Raw genomic sequence first — 18,529 nt, forward strand, 5'->3', positions numbered from 1 at the left:
TGGACAAATATATATATAGCGTGTGAGAGAAAGTTTTACAAAAACGTATATAATCAAAATTAATGACAGGTGATCCGAATATGTGTATTACAGAAGAAAAGAGTGAGAGTTCTTAGAATGAAAGAATTTTTGTTTAAAAATAAGAATTTCACAACAACGCTAAGGAACAAGAGAAGAAATCAATAATTGAAAGGAATGTGACTAAGTAAAAGCAAAACAAAACAAGAAAAAAGGAAGAGAAAATTCATAAGAAATACATGATGGAAGAAATGATCACAAGAAAGTCGAAAAGAAAGTAACAAAGGAAAAAAGTTTGAGAGTCTCAGCATATCAAGATGAAAAATTCCGAATGAGAATGTTACCATAACATTTAGAAATCGGATTAATAAGCCAACTCGGTTCAGTAAATGAATAAAATTGTAATCTTTATTTTTAGGTAATTGTATTTCTTCCTAATATACAGGGGAACTTGGTTTTGGAATAGTTTTTACTTTAAAAGACTGATGACTTCTTGATGTTACATAGCTTACATCAGCAGTAGAGATCATGCAGACATCTGTTGTGTAGAAATTTTTCATTTCTTCAAGTACAGTCTCAATGATACTATTAATTTTCAGCTGCAGATTCATCATCGTGTCGAGTAACGGCCATCACTGTTAACAAATAAAACCAGATCGAGCGTCTCCCATTGCAGCGGTCAACTTTTTTTCCAAAAGGAAAAAGAACATACGAGATGAAAATAATGATAATCAGTCTTTTTCGATCGGTATTTTCAAATCATTCATTGTATGGCTGAGCCCTACATCGGAAACGGAAGTGCCTCGGTGCGCATGTCCAGGATCTAGGCTCCAATGCAGGTGATCTTGCAGTGGGACAGGTCATCAAAACGGTTGCTGTTGCCCCCGCAGCCGCCGTAAATAAACTCCTCGCAGTGCTTAGAGGTCTCGTTGAAGAAGTACATCCTGAAGAAACCGCGGCACATACCGACCTCGGGGTCAAGGTTGCAGTATTCTGGTGGAAAGGAGGGAAGGAAATTAATACACACAGTACAGAGAAGGTATGGATGATGGACAGAGTTAGCATGAGAAACAGAGATGGATGATGGTCAGAATTAGCATGGGAGACAGAATAGGTATAGATAATGCTTTCCTGTTATACTCCTCATGCGAACAAGAGGAAGAAAAGAAAAAAAAAATCAGAAGCAGAACAAGAAAAGCATTTATCAATTTTACTGATAACCCTGATCTCATCTACCTAATCGAACAGCCTAATTTTCTAATATATGACATATCATATTTCATCGTCTAATCTCTAAACCAGTGACATACCTACAGAGCATACAGAACATATCTTATTTCTGTGTCTAATCTTCAAAGCAATAAACATGCAGACAGTAACACGCTTTTGTAGCAAGACATTTGCAACTGATAAAAATGATCAAGCAAGCCATCCTTACTGTCCCCTACTGGACTCTTTACAGATGAGAGACTTAAATTTGTCTTCAATGTACTTCCTATACTAAAGTACTCGAATGTTACTTGCAAAGTGGAACTTAATTGTAGATTGTTTGGTTCTGATGCTTCCTTTAACCGACGAAAAAGTACTCCAATATTTTTTTCAATAATCTACAGTTCAATCCCTCATTTATTTTCCTATCCAATTTTAAAAAGATATAAAATCATTCTTCAGAGGAAAAGTTTATTTGAAATAGGCTTTACCTGGTACTTCAGCCTGGATGCTGGTGACAGCAGCTGAGAAGAGCAGAGCGAAGACAAGGAGCACGGGGGCCATCTTTTCTTCAGGTGGATGCAGGCGTTGACGAGAACAGAAGACCGATTGATAGTTTCGCTAGCGAAGGATGATGAGTCCAGCTCTGTAGTCTCCTTTATATTGTCCCAGCTCCAGGGTTTATTTACTGCCGTGTCGCTCACCTTTTGCAAATCAATCCCGACACCAAGTTCACCCTCACCTGTCTCCTCAAAGCCACCTGCGTGCATCAAAGTTATGCATCACCTGTGATTTCTGTTGTCGTAAACATTACCTGTCTGTTGCCACTTTGTCTGCGGAGTAAGGCGCGTCTTGGTACGAGGACCTTCCTCTCTGCATGTTTACAATGTCATTAGGGTTAGGAACATCACCCAACGGTGTAAATTCAGTTTTAAAATTGTAAAGAAAACTTGTCATAATTTCTCGCAACAACGAGTGTCATAGTGATGTCCATACTCATCATCAAAATTATCTCTTCATTCGTCGTCTCCGTGTTATTTTTGTTCATTTTATGTTTGTATCCACCATACTAATATACATTATATTCACACATTAATCTACCCAATCTCACTAAAATCTCGACATGTTTAGAAACATCTACATTGGTTTAATATGGTCCAATTGTGCGTGTATGAGAGGTAAATAATTTTATATTATCAATGTTTACAAATCAATACTATCCGGGATATCCTAGGTTGTCCCGGGGTGATTTCTGCTGATAACTCATCTAGCTGTGATGTTTTTCTCCTGTTCTATTTCTCTCCCATTGTCTTGTTCTCTTTTTTCCATTTTTCTCCGCGTTTTTTTCTCTCCCCCGGGTGGGTCATCATATCGTTCCATCCCTTTTGATCCGTTCCTTCTTTTTGAACTGTATCCACTTCACAGCAATAAAACATCACAAAGTTATGACATGGCTTTACAGACAAAGACAAATAAATCATAAACTCACGTGTAGTGGCCGTGCTTGTGGAGGGCTGAAGTGTCCTGAGAGAACTTCACATCACCTTCATGCACGTCGGCTCAAATTTGGGAAAGAAAAACAAATAAAAGAAAAGAGACTCAGGAAGTCGACCACAACCACCAATCGTTGACTGAAAGGTTTTCAAACATGCAGACTTATTATTGGAACAATGTTAGCCTCCATTTAGCACGTCTATAAAATTTTTCAATATGCTAATCCCCAATAAACTCTGAAGTATAATTTTATAATTTATTTTGCGTGTTTATGCATGTGTTAAAATTATATAGATATGTATAATGATAGTGTATTTATGTAGCTCATTCCCACTAAAATAGCAGGCCTCAATGCGCTTGACAAAAGCAGTGTATGTGTGTATTTTATAAACACTATAAAGCTAAAGATATATAATCTGTTTACATTATATGTGACGGGGTAATTAAAGGACTACACCTTTACCCTATTATACCATACCTTTGTAGTACTATATACTTGATAGGAATGGAAAGGGTTTGGATGAAAAACGTGAAGAATAATAAGACATATCAGGCTAACCTTTCGATGAATCATAAATAACACAAACCAATACTAACTCTTAATCGGAGAAATATGGACGAACGATTGACTAAAGTTTGACAAAGGTTCTTTATGGCAGTTAAGACCTTTATTAAGCGGGTAATACACCGAAGTGTCCAACCTCCGAAGTGCCCAAAGTTTCATTGTACTGGCAAATGTATCGGCAGTATCCTTGTAAACAAGTTTGGACTTCGCTCGGCATGTTAACCAAAGTTCTAGATGTTCACCTTAAACCAGCAGTTTCTTGTGATGTTTACACACAGCTTTGGCAAACATGATGAAGATGTTCATCTTATTTGAGTAAGATGGGGACACTCCCCCTCCACACACACACACACTTGTAATTACTGTTTTACAAAAGATCTGTGTGAGTATAATTGAATATCATCCCCATTACCAATTTATCTACATACAAATTCAGCAGATCATCTCTGTTGGGAACAAATTTAAAATAAAAATGTTTAAAGTGCAATAAATTGAAGTTTAGACTTTGTATGGTGATTCTGAATAAAAGTTTTCCTTGGTTTTGTGTGTGTGATTTTTCTTGTTTTGCTTTTGGTTTTCCCAGCCACGATATACCAACTTGCTCACCTGGGGGAATATATTTGCTAGATGTACCTGTCACAACACTCATGACACTGTGCATGGAACCGTTTACCACCATGGACGTCTGTGTAGTAAATTTACTAAATTTATAAACACCCAGGTATCAGGACAAATAAAGACGTGAGGAAAAAATATCTCATCGTCAAAGGTTGCGATAGTATATCACAGGAAAGAATGAAGACAATATTTCACTAGTCGTGAGGATGAAACATTGAAGCTCTTGCAAGGGAAAGAGGAAACACGTGGAGGGGGGACCAACAACCCTCGACAGCGTACCCTAAATAATGCTCCAGTGGCAGATCGAGATCTTCAGAGTCGTAGAAGATGTTGACCCTCTTCATTCAAGATTTGCCTCAGTTGTGTATAAAAGTGAGCGAAGCACCTCAATGGTACAGCATCCATTGCAACCCCGCTGCTGATACACGTTGAGAGACTCCCTGAAACCTCCAGGCTCCAGCTCCAGACGAGAAGACAAGATGGCCGACTTGCAGTTTTCATCCTCTTGGTCGCTGTCACATTTGTGAGCGCCGCTGTCATCAACGAGAAACCTGGTAAGTAATTCATCAAGTAGACTGGGTTTTATTAACACTCGTCGACCTACACTAACTGCTTTTTGCATTTTTCTGGTTTCTTGCTTTAGTTAATTTATTACCCAACGTCAAATATATTATTCAGGCTTAATTAACCTAATTTTACTTGTTCATTTTTTTCATATTTTTCTTCTGGTTGCGATTCTAGACGCTGATTTAAAATGACTTATAAATACTTAATGTACTGTTTTAATTTAATGCGTTGGTTTTTCTTTGGGGGTGTTATTTGTTTTTCTTTCTTAAGTTTAATTAGTTAACTTTAACTAGTTTCACGAAATGACAATTCAATATTACTTAAGTATATTAAACTGTCTCTGAATTAGGCGTATGAGAATTGTTTTTTTTTTTAAAGATTTATCAACAAACTTGTTATTTGACATTCTATTATTGTATATCGAATACTACACAGAAATCGCATTTAAATCAGGGACAGAGTGTGTGTGTGAGAGAGAGAGAGAGAGAGAGAGAGAGAGAGAAATGGAAAAGAAAGAAAAAAGAGGTCTTTCTACAGTTCTCCGTAAGCAAATGTTATTTTACTTTTTCAGAATACTGTTCTGAGCCCTCGGTGCCAGGCCTGTGCATGGCCTATTTCCCGAGATACTTCTATAATGCCGCGACCAAGAAGTGCGAGCAGTTCATCTATGGCGGCTGCGGCGGCAACTCCAACAACTTCTTCACTCTCACCGACTGCCAGTCCACCTGCGAAGATTAAAGGCGCGTGTCACAACAAGGTCCGGAACTAATGCGATGAAACTTCTCCTCCATAAACTGTATACAACTAGCAACATGATTTGTGGATAGAACCGTGACATTTTATACAATCTTTAAATAAATTTACAGTGAGCAATATTCAACTTGGTGAACAGAAAAGCAGTTTGGTCATACATTGAATTTCTACAAAAAGGTAGTCGCTGTTTGTGAGGTGTGTGTCCAGTCGCTTCGCTGTACATGCATGTGGACATTTGTATCTCTACAACAACAGGTTCCTACCCGCCCAACTTTTCTTTTTCCATGTACACGTGTACGTGCGTTGATTCCCTTCACTAAGGAAAACTCTCACCCTAGCTCCATTGCACCCACCTAAAAATTGGCACAAATCTTTCATAAAACATGAGATTGTGTCTGAAAAAATGGGTCGGGCAAGTCTTATACCTCTTGGAATCTTTTAGACTTTTTAGAGTTGCTGTAGTTTCCCACTTCGTGCACCATTCTGTTTTCTTCTTTCTCTGGTTGATATATCGGAGAACGAGATAAAAACCAAACAGTTTAATTTTTTTTTCATATTTGGAAATGATGAATAATTCTTCAAGAAAAATAAAATGCTTTAAAGTATAGCCCAAGTTTCTTGTGTTTATTTTTAATCAGAAATGGAAGTGAGCTATGAAGAAAGTTTGCAAAAAATTTATAGCAAGAGCTTATTACTTATCCTTTCCATACAACCCATCAGCCGACAACTCACGAATACAGATTATTTTTTCAGCTTCTTCCTGTATTAGCGATCAGTGCATGAGTGTTTCAGTTTCGTCCATCTTTCTTCAAAATTTGATTGATTTCTATAATGATCATTTAGTTCGTCAAAACCTATTTAATATTAAAGGTATCTCCACACACACACATAATAAATATGCAAAAAACCTCCAAACTAAAGAATAATACACTGACAATATTAAAGTTTGGTAAAGGTATAAACCTCCAAACGTAAATGAACAGCACAAAACTGAAGGATTTTGAGAAAAAGACGAAGGGTGAACATAGCAGACGAATATATGGAAGGGAGGCTATCCTCACCTCACTTTGACATTTTTCACAGCAGTTACGTCGCCTGCGACTATGGAAAGAAGGAAAATGGCATCTACCGGGAGAGTTCGAACAATGTTGTCTTACGTCGTGCAGAACAGTATTTAAAAATAACATTTAACTCTAGGAGAAAGGTAATGTGGCATTATACTTTACAAGGGAAACTAGTTTTAAGAAATTTATTCGTTTAAGTATGATTAGAAAAGCAGTACAACAATTTGAACAAGTACGTACATGCACACGAAACATAAACAAACACTGAAGACTAAACGTCGACCTTAAAACTACAGCAAAAAAGCAGTATCAGGTAATGAATGATCCATTCTTAAGTCAGTTTGCCATAGGCCTTGTTGGAGAAGAAGAGCAAAGATACTTTTTCCTTTGATCTTTTACTTGTAGCTGAAAATGTGATGAGTATTTCAATAACTTTTTTAAGAATATTGAGCGAACACAAGTTTTGCTCTACAAAAAAAAAAAAAAAAAAAAATTATTATCGCCAAATACACCTCAACAACATTGACTTCAAATTATGATAGAATATCATTCAATGACAAAAATAGTAGTTAAAATATATTTTCAGTGTCAATTGTAAAGCATTCTGTTAAGGGCAACCAAAGAATTACAAAATTTTGCCATTAATTTTTAATGATTGTACTTTATATTTTTCACAGATTTCAGAGACCTTCCAGATATGGCGCTACCCAAAGAATTAATATTTCAGAACCAGCTTCAGTTCAACTTGCATGTTCCTCTCACCACTTCAAACATTTCCACACATTTTCACCGCCCAAAGCCCATTGTAGTGGAGCGGCTTGCAGGCAAGGCAGAACAGGGTGCAGGCTTCCCAGTTATACATCTGAAGCATAAAATATTTGGAAAAAACGATTATCCACCTTTGAAAGTCAATGCGGATGCACCTCAAACAACTTCATTCCAATTTTCCGCATTGTCTGAAGACAGATTGGCAGCAGCTGTGGAGCTTGCCAAGAGAGATCTGAAAAAAATGAATATGCAGCAAGTGAGTGTTAAAGAGCCTGAAGATGGTCAGAGAAAGCAGGGCAAGAGTAAAATTGTTGGTTCCTGTCATCAAGAGAGGGTGGTTCATGGACAAAAGTATTGGGAAAGATTGAAAAGCAAAACAAAAACAAAACCAGTCAAAGGACAAAAGAGTCATGGTGTACAGAACTCAGGGAGAATGAAAGCCAAGGAACATGATAAGAACAGAGAGCCATGTGACTCAAGCACACAGACTCCAACTGGCAGCCCTCCAAGACAGGCGTTCCTAAGCAATAAACCTGTTAGTACTCAACAAGGTAAGCCCTGCAGTTCTGCACGATTAAGGCTGTTTTTACATAATAAAATGATAGATTTCTGTGTGCTTGATAGATCCAGATCTGCCTGAGGGATGCTTCAGTGTTGCCTGTGATGTCTTCTGTTGTGCTCAGAATGCTGAGTCATGTAAAATTTTCTGTGAATTTAGCCAGTTATTTTTGTCTGCATGACACAAAACAGTGTTTTAAGGACTGATGTTGAGATGCTTGGGTTGGTCTTTTTTTTAATTACTTTTTCTTGATAATGGGCAAATATATGTTTATTGCTCCATAGCCTTTATATTTGTCAGATATTAGAGCACTAAACTGTTGCATCATGTTCTTGAAGATTCCATCGTCATCCTTGACTTTCAATTAGGTCTCTTCTCAACTACCTGATTATTTACAGTTACTAGTAAAGGTTCAGGGATTGACTTGTACACTTGTCACACTTAGTTTCCAAATTTTATCATCTGTGGAGAATAATTTCCATGTTTATCATGTTATATACTATCGTTGGGTTTCTTTTGAGATCTCTCGGCAATACATTTATATGACATCAAACTCAGTCCCTTACATTTGATCTAAGTAGTCTTTTTTTATTTTAAAGGTGAGTTTGGAGATAATGAGAGAGAAAGAGAGAGTGTGTGTGTTTGTGTATGTAGGTGTGTGAATAGATGTATGCATATGTGAGTTGTCTTCACATAAGAAACAAGGAAGGGACCTGAGAGATTGTCATTCAGTCATCTAATTTACATTTTTGTAAATGTGACTGTCAGTGTAATGTGGCTTCATTGTTTAGCGTTCTAAAGAGTACATTGTTAGTCATGGAGTATGTTCTACAATGGTGTATAGGATTCATGGTTGGCTCAGAAAGTGACATGTTCGATGGTTTGTACATGCAGAAAGAGCTGACAGTCCTCCAACAAGAGACACCCCTAGCCGAACAAAACTTGCTCGTGTGCCAAAGGATGAAATTGAGAAACTGCAGCTAGAGATGGAGATGTACTTGCAGCAGATTGAGTCTGTGGAACGTCGCGCTTTGTCAGGTTGTACCACTCACTTATTGTAATGATTTAATAAACAGCTACACACATATCAAGTTTTGTATTTTAAGCAAAACCAAACTTAATTTATGTAGAAGAATGACAAGTATGCGTTTATTTAGCAAAGAGAAAATAATTGTAAGAAAAAAAAGCATTTCTCAATAATCTAGATGCTTTAATTGCTGAAATAGTTGAGTCAAACAAGATATTTAATTGCTGTGAAAAAAAAAATGGTTGGCAGAACGCAGTACAGACTTCTTAAGAAGAGGTCATCACTCAGGGTCTCGAGGAGGCAGTGAACTCCTGGAAGACGAAGGAGAAGAGCGATGGCAAGTGAGGGCAGGGGAGCAAACTGCTCGGGCCTCTCGCAACATTTACAACCTTCGCCAGCAGGTCAAGCAGATTGAACGAGATATTCTCATAGGTCCATCCACCGCCAGAGCCACTAAAAAAGTAAAGTTCATATTCTGTATACTCTTATATTTCCATCACAAAAAGCTTTTAATTCATGTTTAAAGAGTGTGCAGTTTTCACCAGTAGCAAGCTTAACAAGTTGACAGACTTTTTAGGTGCTTCTGAACTTTTACCTTATGGAAGGTATTTTCTCCTTTTAAAAAAATGTTTAAGATCAACACAATGAAATAGTTTTTTGTTATTGTTTACTGTAGCAAAAGAGACCATTCCCATGCATAAAAATAAATTTTCCATTGGTAGAGTCAAGCAGCTGCTAGGCTAGCAGCGGCCCACCGAGGTGCTGTCAGAGCACTGCAGATGTTTGTTAATCAGCTTCCATACCAAGATCTTCGTGGTGGCCTTCCGTCACACTACCATGAACTGTCCCTGTTGATCCGTCAGCTAACCATGCTCAGTGCCCAGATTCCTCTGACTGATCCTCAAACCAGCAAAGAGAGCAGGGAGAAAAATGTGGGTGGAGTCGTCAAAGTCAGAAAAGATAGTCAAGAAGGGAGTAGCAGAGAAGAAACGTCAGGCATTCAGAATGATCTGATGGCCATGCTGGACCGAGTAGAGGTGAGCTGTTCAGAATGGCTGGTTGTGAATGTTTCATGTTGTCAGCGACTGAAGCAACATCATGGTGAACTAGTCTAGCCTTGTGAACTGTTAGTGAGACAAAGAGTACACAGAAAAGTAAGTTACAATGAGGGGTAAGAACCAGACTTTAGCATCATCTTTACCATAAACTCTCTGTGCAGTCATTTTTTAATGAAATTTTCTTTTGTCTCTTGCACTGTTGGTTTTATAAGCTATCTGTATCTACAAATCAAGGGGAATCAAAAGGAATTCAGGAAAGGATTTAAAAAAAAATTATGTGTGTGTGTGTGTTGAAACAGCAACTAAACTTGGACTGGTGTCGTGAGATGAAGAGCCATGATCCTCATTCTCCACGGAAGGGACAAAAGCCTCCATTCATCACAAACTTTAGTGAGTAGTTTGAGGAGTTGTTCCTAAGAGATATACAGATTGAAAGACAAAGATTATGTCGCTAATCTTTACTAAGCAGCACAATTATAATTCAGAAATTCTTTTAATGCTGAAAATAGAAAAGCTTTTTTACATATATATTTTTTATTATCCCAGTGTTTTTGTAATCTGCATATATACCTTCCTTTGCTAGATTCCTAACATTTCTGTTTCAGATGCTGCCAAACAGCCCTTTGCTGTTGAAAAGGTGGCAGGGTTTCGGAGAAATGAATGTAAGGGCCTGATAATGCTGAAGAACATAAATCATTAGATTGCTGTTTTGCCCATGTCTTCATTGTAGCATATGACATATGTGAAACATTTTAAATACCTTAGTCAACACCCCTAAGAGCAGCCATGGCAACAATAAGTGTAGCTTTTTGTGATATTCTGCTGACTGAAAACAGGGTGCCTGTTTTATCTGTACTTATATCCCTATCCCACTAAATATATATAGATATATACCTCTAAGTCTGAATGAGTGTGGTGCACAGTAATATATTTGTCACTGGGATAATTTGTCAGTTGGCAGAAAAGCCTTATTGCAAGCTAGTGTTCGTGCTCTTTTGGGAAGTTTGGAGCAAGGTACTGGCAAACATCTGCAGAAAAATCAGAAGAAGAAAAGTCAGTCAAAGAAGATGAAGGCATGGGATGTAGTGGCAAAAAAACGTTCGCCATCAAAAAAACACCTGATGCAACCTGGGAAGGTATGTTAAATTATGTTTTAGCTGGATATTGACTGGAATAAAGAGTGCAGAGATATTTATTTGGGCACCTGATGCTACACTGCTTGACATCCTACACTTTGACAATGTCCTAAACTGTCCATCCTCCTTTAATGATGAAGCCATTGCTCCCATGCCCCAGGTGGAGACAGACTATAACCTTGAAATGCCAGCTACAGAAGAGGAAGTCAAGAAGACCATCAAGCAGATGGCCTGAATAGGAAATAGGAAAGCCCCAGGATAAAATTGTATCCCATCCAAAGTCTACGAACCAGGCGGTGTGGCCTCGCTGCTTTGTATGACCCAACTTTCAGTCCCTGTTGAATGAATGATGTCCCCCAGCAGCTCAAAATGCCAGCATTGTCCACATATACAAAAGAAGGGGCAACCACCAGTCCTGTAATAACCACAAGAGCATCTCTTTGCTTCTCTTAGCAGGCAAAATCCTGGCAAGACTCCTCAAGCACCACCTTCAGCATTTTGAGAAGGGCATTCTCCTTGAAAGCCAATGCAACTTCTGTGCTGTGCTCAGCACCACAGACATGGTCTTCACTGCCTGCCAACTCCCAAGAACATTGCCAAGAACATTGCCATGATCTCTATATGACCTTTATTGACCCGACCAAGGTCTTTGACATGGTCAGCAGGGATGGTCTCAGGAAGAAAATGGAGAAGTTTTAGTGCCCACACAAATTCATTAGATTTCCACAGTGGAATGATTGTTAAAGTCAGGAATCCAAGGCCTCCCTGTCACCACTGGTGTCAAGAAAGGCTGTGTGCTTGCCTGAACACTCAAGCTTTTTTTGCCATAATGACATATGGCTTCCTTGACTGCAAAGAGGGTCTAGCAATAGCTAATGGATAGCAAACTGTTCAGTCTACGAGGGCTACTGGCAGTGAGCAGAGTTAAGATCAACATATACATAGTGAATATGAAAGAGTCATTCTTACATCGCCAGAGTGAGATGTAGAGTTTGTGGTTCAAATATAAACTAGAAATTGAAAGCTGTACAGTATACAATAAAACTGTATTTTACATCATCTCATTTGATGTTTTCAGGCCAGGAGAAAGCAGATGGCTTTGCAAGATCAGCAACAACAACAGAAACACGTAGAAATGAATACTCATTTTGCTGATCCAACCATCGCAGCCAGCTTGAAATCAACAGCCCCATTACAGAACCCTTTTACCAGTCAGCCTGGTCGCTCATTATCTGCTCCATCAGATCTACCTACCAGGTTGTGCTTTGTTTGTTTTTTTTCTCTCTCTCTCTTTTATCAGTAAACCTGAGGTTGTGGATTGGAAATTACACAATCCATTTCTGGATTCTAAGACCAAGCTTTGTTTTCTTCCTGGCCCTACTGTGTTTGTATCTGCCATTGTTTGCTCTAATGATACCTGCTTTTGAGCTAGCTTGATATATTTTACTTAAGCATTTCTGCAGCAGAAGTAATAGTTTTCAGTTCAGTATTACTTAAGAATTTTAGTTTGTTGACATATGACATTTCAACCTCAAGAATCATTTGTTGATTAGTGCTCAAAGGTCATTGCAGACTTTGCGAGAGTTAAAAATCAGCTAAAAATCAGTGTGTATTTTACAACAGACAGCAGCTGCAGGCTGCACTAGTCTGACTTGTTTCCAAATGACGACATGAGTGCCCAGTGAAAACTACATATGTTTAGTCTTCTTATGAACAAAAGTCTCCCTCTGGTTAGACTAAATGAAAGTGCACTTTCATGATGGCCAATCAGCACTTCCCCCTTTTTCACTGGTGTGTTTTTCAGCCTTGTCTTTGTGGTTATTAAAACAACTAGTCTGTTTTGGAGGTGGGGCGGGTGCAGATAATGTGGACTAGGTCAACCTCCATCTCATTAACTAAAGGTCCCGAAGACAACAGTTTATGGCAAGCGATGTAAAAAGCTTAAAAATATGATAGTGACAGTAGGTTTTTTGTTGTTTTATTACTTGGTTTTTTTATAACTGCAGAAAGAAGGAAGAGCATTTTTACTCCTCCTATCCTGGCGCACAGCGAAGATCAAGCAGCCGCTGCTCACTCAGTTCCCAGTCAGGTCGCAGTCAGTCTCACAGCCCAAGGCGCAAGCAAGACAGGTCAAGAAGTCCAAGCCCTACATGTACAGACGAAGATCAAAAAGTCCACAGGGGCAGAGACAAAGGTTCTTTGTTCGAGATGCTGACAATGAACTGATAGAGTAAGCAAAATCTTTGGTTTCAAAATTTTGTTTGGGTGGCAAAGTAAGCCCTTTGAAAGTGGTTGATGTTCAGAAAGAAGACTACATTGATTCAAACTGAATCTCAAAACACACCTGTCTTGCCGAACCGATGCATTTGTTATTAGGTACTCCAAACTGACCCAGCTACTGTGATTGTGACCTAGTTTTGTGAAAATTCCTTCACTTTCTAACACATAGACATTAGTTGTTGCATTTTGAACATTACTACATAAACCAAAAATAATATTTATTTTTTCTTCTATCAACTAGTGCAGTTTTTGTTATGATTAGGTGCAAAATAACAAAATACAGCTTGAAACTAGACTACCCAAGCACGTTTCATTCCACTGTGTCAGAAGTTGGTCATGGCTAAAATCGGACACCACTTTCATGCTTAATTTCCATACTTTTCAGCTTTGAACATACGATTACCTAAAAATTTAAGTCGTAAGAAAATCATAACAATAACCAGACTTGTATTAGTGAATAGGCTTACTCATAGAAAATCCATTGTAAGCACACTTTATACTTTCTTGGTCCTGCAATATATGATCAGGATACTGTTATGAAAGCTGTAAAAGCTTTATCACAGTGGATGCTATAAACATTTTTACATGTCGTAATGGTCACTGATGCGAGTCCAAGTGACAGAAAAGCAACAAATTTCTTAGTTTTCATTTTAGACAAAGAAATTAATATTATCTGTATTTTCATTTATTGACAAATGAACTGACCTATATTTGCATTCTTTTTGTTTAGTGAGCTGTTTCCAAGACAGAAGGTGAGAAATACAATTTAGTTAAAAATCTGAGATGTGTGTGTGATGCATATGTTTATGTGCATGCATGAGTGAATGTATCCGAGCAGATGGGGATTGTTTAATTATGTTTACTACTTATTATTTATATGTTTATGCATCTGACACATATACAGAAACAGATAGGATAACAAACTGCTTAGTTCCTTGTGTAATATTTTGAGATGTTTCTAAATGAATATTTCAAACAGTTTGTTCTTGTTGGAATGTGCAAAAAAGGCAGTAGTTATTCTGTCTTTTCTTTAGCCTGCGTTTTATTACAATGTGTGGAAACATTATAAATATAACTTTTCATCTTTCTTTAAACTGCCATATGCAATGTCCTGGGACTTTCTTTTGTCAGATTTTACGACAGAGTCGAAAGAAGTCAAAAGAGCAGGATTCCAGTGGGAAAAGCTTTTTAAAGTATGTATGTAATCTTGGTTGTCTTTATGACACTTTTTTCATGGCTATTTTTATGGGAAATTATATTTGTGGTATTTTGAATCAGTTTTGTTACCCTAACTTAGCTTTTTTTAATCTGTGCAGAAGAGCAGAGGTATCAGAGTCCTTTATTTCTGAAGTTGAGCAAAGGGTGATAAATCGTTTGAAGCCACTGTTAGATGAGTCGAAAGATCATGGCAGACAAAGCGTGAGTTTCATCTTACCCTCTGGGATATTACAGACATTAATCAGTGAAGTTTAAATAAAAGATTAAAAATTTCTTGTACTGATGCATCCATGGCATAATATGAATAAAGGTAAAAAGTAACCTAAGCCCTAATGACCATGTAGAGTGCAGGGCTTGGTCATCTGCCAAGTGCTTCACTGTAAAGCATCTCTAAATACAATTCAGTTATTTCATCACTGACAATTGACATAACACCTCTGATCAATGACTCATCATTTTTGAAACAAGTAGACCTAGTTTAGATAATATGAAGTCACGGCCCATAACAGTGCCAAGAATAAGAAAGTCAGCTGCAGGGAAATGATTCATACGATATCCTGTTATTTCCCTTAGTTTGCATAAAGACATGGAATAAAAAAATTATTGAATATCCTTTCTTTTGGAGCAAACTCTGCACTTGCCTACACAAATGCAGTTTATGAGTGACTCCTTTTAAAGTTAAGTCAAAGGCAATAAGCCCATGGAATTGCGAGCCTGACTCTGTCCTGCTATCTTAAATCTTCTCTTAAAAAAATATTCAGGTAACCAGTCAATGCTTTCAGTTGTTGACTTAAGCAAGCCAAGAGTTGCTGTTTTAGTCAGATGTATAAATGAAATTGTTATAGAACTGAACCATACAAGAACAATTTAGAGTGATTAAAATCATAAGTTTTTAAGAAACTTGTGTTAATTATTTTATTTGCATCCTTCATTATCTGTATTGTAAGGATGACGAGAGACAGAGGCTGGCAGAGATGATATTTGACGATGTGGTAGAAGAAGCAACACAGGAACTGCAGGCCATGGAAAAGAAGGAAAGAGTGAATAGGAGTGCTGCTTACCTTCTGGATAACCCAACGCTGGAAAACATCCACCAGCGCCTCAAGGAGATGGAGGTGAAATTACATTCACTAACTTTCTGGTTTTATTAACACAAGTGTATTTGCCAGGATGGGTCAATTGTAAAAAAGATGTTGCTGTTTCCGCTACAAGTAGGCTTTTAACCTGACCCTAAAGTGCCACAGCAGTTAATTATCGGTCTTTGCAGTTTGAGCAAACTTAGCATCCGGTTTTGTTGTACACATCTTTTTATTTTTTGTGTGTCTCAGAAAGAGCATCTTGAAATTCGACAAAGGTGGGCATCTATAAATTATCATGACTCTGTTCCAACTCGACGCTGGAAACCTTCAGAAAGTAGGTGCTTTTATTTTTCCTCTGACAATGTTTGTATGTTGGTCTAAATTGCTAAAAGTTCAGAAATCTCATAAGTTTTGTTGCAGTTTGCTAGTAATCACATTTCTTTTTGTCTCCTCAACCATTTTCCCTATTAAGACCTGTTTCTAAAAATTTATTGACCATTGTTTGCCAGAATGTGATTTGTTTTATTTCCTGGGTTATTTGCCTTCTGATCGTAGTTTCATCAACCTTGGTTTCCCAGATTGTACAGCTGTTCTGAATAATTTGTCAATAAAACAGGCTTTTAGTGCTGAAGCTTTAAAATAAAATTTTGATCTTGTGTCATTGTAGCCCTCTTTGATGTACCAGAGAGCATAGATTACAGATCATTAAAAATTTTCTTCCTCTTTTGTCACTGATTGATGCAGTGCACCTGAAAACAAAGTGCCTCTCTTAAAAATTGTCATTGAGACGAGTTTACACTCCAGGAAATCAGTGACCTTTCACAGACAGCTCAGAGGAACAAGCAGTTGCACATCTTTCTTTCTTGCAGATTTGACCCGATCTAGTCAGCCCAGAGAACCCACAGCCTTTGAGGTGACCAGAATGCCATCAGTGAAGACAAGTATTCCATGCCAGTGAGAAAAAAGAGTTGATATCTTGCAAACTGTCTGCAGTGGTTCACCACTTAATGGTGGTGTTTCAAACAGATTGCAAATGCAGTAAAAATAAGTGTGAAGTCAGCCTATTCTGAGTCAACTCTTTAATGCTGCTGCTAGATAGGCCAGTGATTTCCTCTCCAGTTAATAAAACAATATAGAGAATGTCGAGCTATTGACCACGATGGGTGAACATTCTTTGAAAATCTTTGTACACATGAAGACTGATTTAGTTGGGGACATCAGCCACAAGGTTTTTTTTTTGCAGGAGATATCCTGATGAACTGGTGGAAGAGCCGTTACTGTTCACCAAAGAATCGAAGGTGGTGCAGCCTTATGTGACATTTGAAGAACAGCGTACAATGCAGCAAGGAAGACCTACCTTGGTAACTGAGGGACCACCTCTGTCCTCAGCATCTAAGATCACCCCAAGACCCAGGAAGAATCTCAGCATGAAGCAAGCGGTTGTGGAGAAAATCTACGACCATGCAGAACGCTTTGATTATTTCCAGAAAGGTTTAAAGCATCACCTGGGCAGGAAAGAGGGCTGGCGTGTAGTTGAGAGGTATGTCTGTAACCAAATCCCTTTGAAAGCTTAGCAGCATATGACCGACAAGCAGTTAAAGGCTTTGTTTCATTTTTAAGGGGATAGATGATGGAGAGACAATAGCTCCTTTCATGCTGTGAAATTTTGCTGAGTCTGTATTTAGATATAGCATGGCCAGAAATTTTGGATGTCACCAGGCTAAAGTCACAAACATAATGTTGCACCATAAGCTTTCATTAACTTTTGAATTCCACTCCTTTAGGCCAATATTTAACATATTTTATTGTTATTGGGCATTCATGCAGTCTGTCCTATTTATTTATTATGTTTTCATTTAACACACCTTTGAAAGCAAATGGCCAGAACTATCAGATGTGGGCATTTTTGTTTCAGCCTGGCAGATCAGATTTTAGATGACTGCATCAAGGATGTTGCAGCAGAGGTGGAAAATATCAGCTCTGCAATGGCTGACCACATCTACACTTCAGAATTCATGGATCAGAGTGGTCTTCCATTAGCACCACCCGAGCTTGCTGCTGATTTCATAGGTGGAGGATCAGCAGCTCAGAATCTTCGAGACTCGGCTGCAGCTATGTACGAGGTGGAAGAAACTTTTGCTAGGATGGAATTAAGTTCAGAGCGCCTTCAACACATTGCTTCCCCAGAGCCCAGGGACGGTACTTCGCCGGTGAATCCCATTTCTCTGAGAAATGTTTTTGATGCCACAGCTCTCTTTGAAGCATCGGCCAATGCTTCAAGGACTGAAGACATGCCAGCACATGTAAACAAGAGCAAAGATGATGATACCCAGGTTGTTGATTATGATGATGATTTTTCAGACTTAACTGATGAAGAAGATGAAACCGATGATGAGGCGTCAAATCCCAGTCCTTGAAACTGTTTTATCACTTAGCCCTTCCTTTCTGTTATAAAGTATTGTAGTAAAGTGTAATATACTTGGAACATATCCAAGCATGAAGAAATTTTGTATCCTTACTTGGGATACAGGGATACTCGGCTAGTATATCTATGAGCTAATTTTAACAATGCAATAATTTCAAATAGCAATCATAGTCAAAAGAAAGATATAGGCAAAGCAGAGCTAAACACAAAATTATAGATTGAGTAAAACGATAGCTGAGTGGCTAGAGCAGTGGTGTCTGGAAGTGGAGGTGTTATGATTCAATATATGGGTGGTGCAGTGAACTTCCATCAGTTCACCTGATTGTTAGGACTAGGTACCCGACTCCATAGAGGGTTAAGGAAAGGGAAAGCAGTGAGTGGGAAATATTGACACCACCCAAAGAAAGCTGGCCTCAAGAAAAAATGATCTTCAATGCCTTGTCACTAAGTGGGTCGGGATTAATCGATACCTTTTTTTAAAAAATAGATTGTTCAGTATGGTGTAAACTTTGAGACTAAAAGAAATTCTATGTCAGTTGTCATTGTTGAAAGAAAAAACGTTTGCTGAAATAGTGTTTGAAAATTGATGGTACTATAACACTTGTATAAAAATTTAAAACTTAACTTATTATTTTTTCATTACTTTGGGAAGAGCAGCAGATTAAAAATAAATTCTGGCAAAGAAGTGATG

General features: G+C 38.1%; 3 protein-coding genes across 3 annotated transcripts; 2 read left to right on the forward strand and 1 right to left on the reverse strand.

The window, feature by feature from the left end:
• Positions 1–404: 404 nt before the first annotated feature.
• Positions 405–1,874, reverse strand: LOC112562631 (kunitz-type serine protease inhibitor 2-like). The gene is made up of 2 exons (XM_025235988.1): positions 1,719–1,874; positions 405–1,011 (listed from the first exon to the last, which is right to left on the reverse strand). The coding sequence occupies exons 1-2, from the start codon at positions 1,789–1,791 to the stop codon at positions 842–844; spliced, it is 243 nt and encodes an 80-aa protein (XP_025091773.1). The 5' UTR covers positions 1,792–1,874; the 3' UTR covers positions 405–841.
• Positions 1,875–3,963: 2,089 nt separating this feature from the next.
• Positions 3,964–5,831, forward strand: LOC112562505 (kappaPI-stichotoxin-Shd2a-like). The gene is made up of 3 exons (XM_025235785.1): positions 3,964–3,969; positions 4,287–4,458; positions 5,043–5,831. Exons 1-3 carry the CDS (start codon positions 3,964–3,966, stop codon positions 5,207–5,209), a joined length of 345 nt encoding a protein of 114 aa, XP_025091570.1. The 3' UTR covers positions 5,210–5,831.
• Positions 5,832–6,288: 457 nt separating this feature from the next.
• On the forward strand, positions 6,289–18,523 carry LOC112562071 (protein moonraker-like). Its single transcript, XM_025235067.1, is given in 19 exon segments — positions 6,289–6,428; positions 6,966–7,607; positions 8,510–8,653; positions 8,892–9,103; positions 9,365–9,679; positions 10,000–10,090; positions 10,306–10,362; positions 10,655–10,836; positions 11,915–12,093; positions 12,843–13,005; positions 13,008–13,066; positions 13,847–13,868; positions 14,248–14,309; positions 14,433–14,535; positions 15,282–15,449; positions 15,663–15,747; positions 16,283–16,367; positions 16,657–16,953; positions 17,329–18,523. Coding segments are annotated over 18 exon segments (3,348 nt in total). The 5' UTR covers positions 6,289–6,428; positions 6,966–6,985; the 3' UTR covers positions 17,831–18,523.
• Positions 18,524–18,529: the final 6 nt, after the last annotated feature.

The sequence above is a fragment of the Pomacea canaliculata genome, linkage group LG4, assembly GCF_003073045.1.
Source record: "Pomacea canaliculata isolate SZHN2017 linkage group LG4, ASM307304v1, whole genome shotgun sequence".
Lineage (NCBI taxonomy): Eukaryota > Metazoa > Mollusca > Gastropoda > Architaenioglossa > Ampullariidae > Pomacea > Pomacea canaliculata.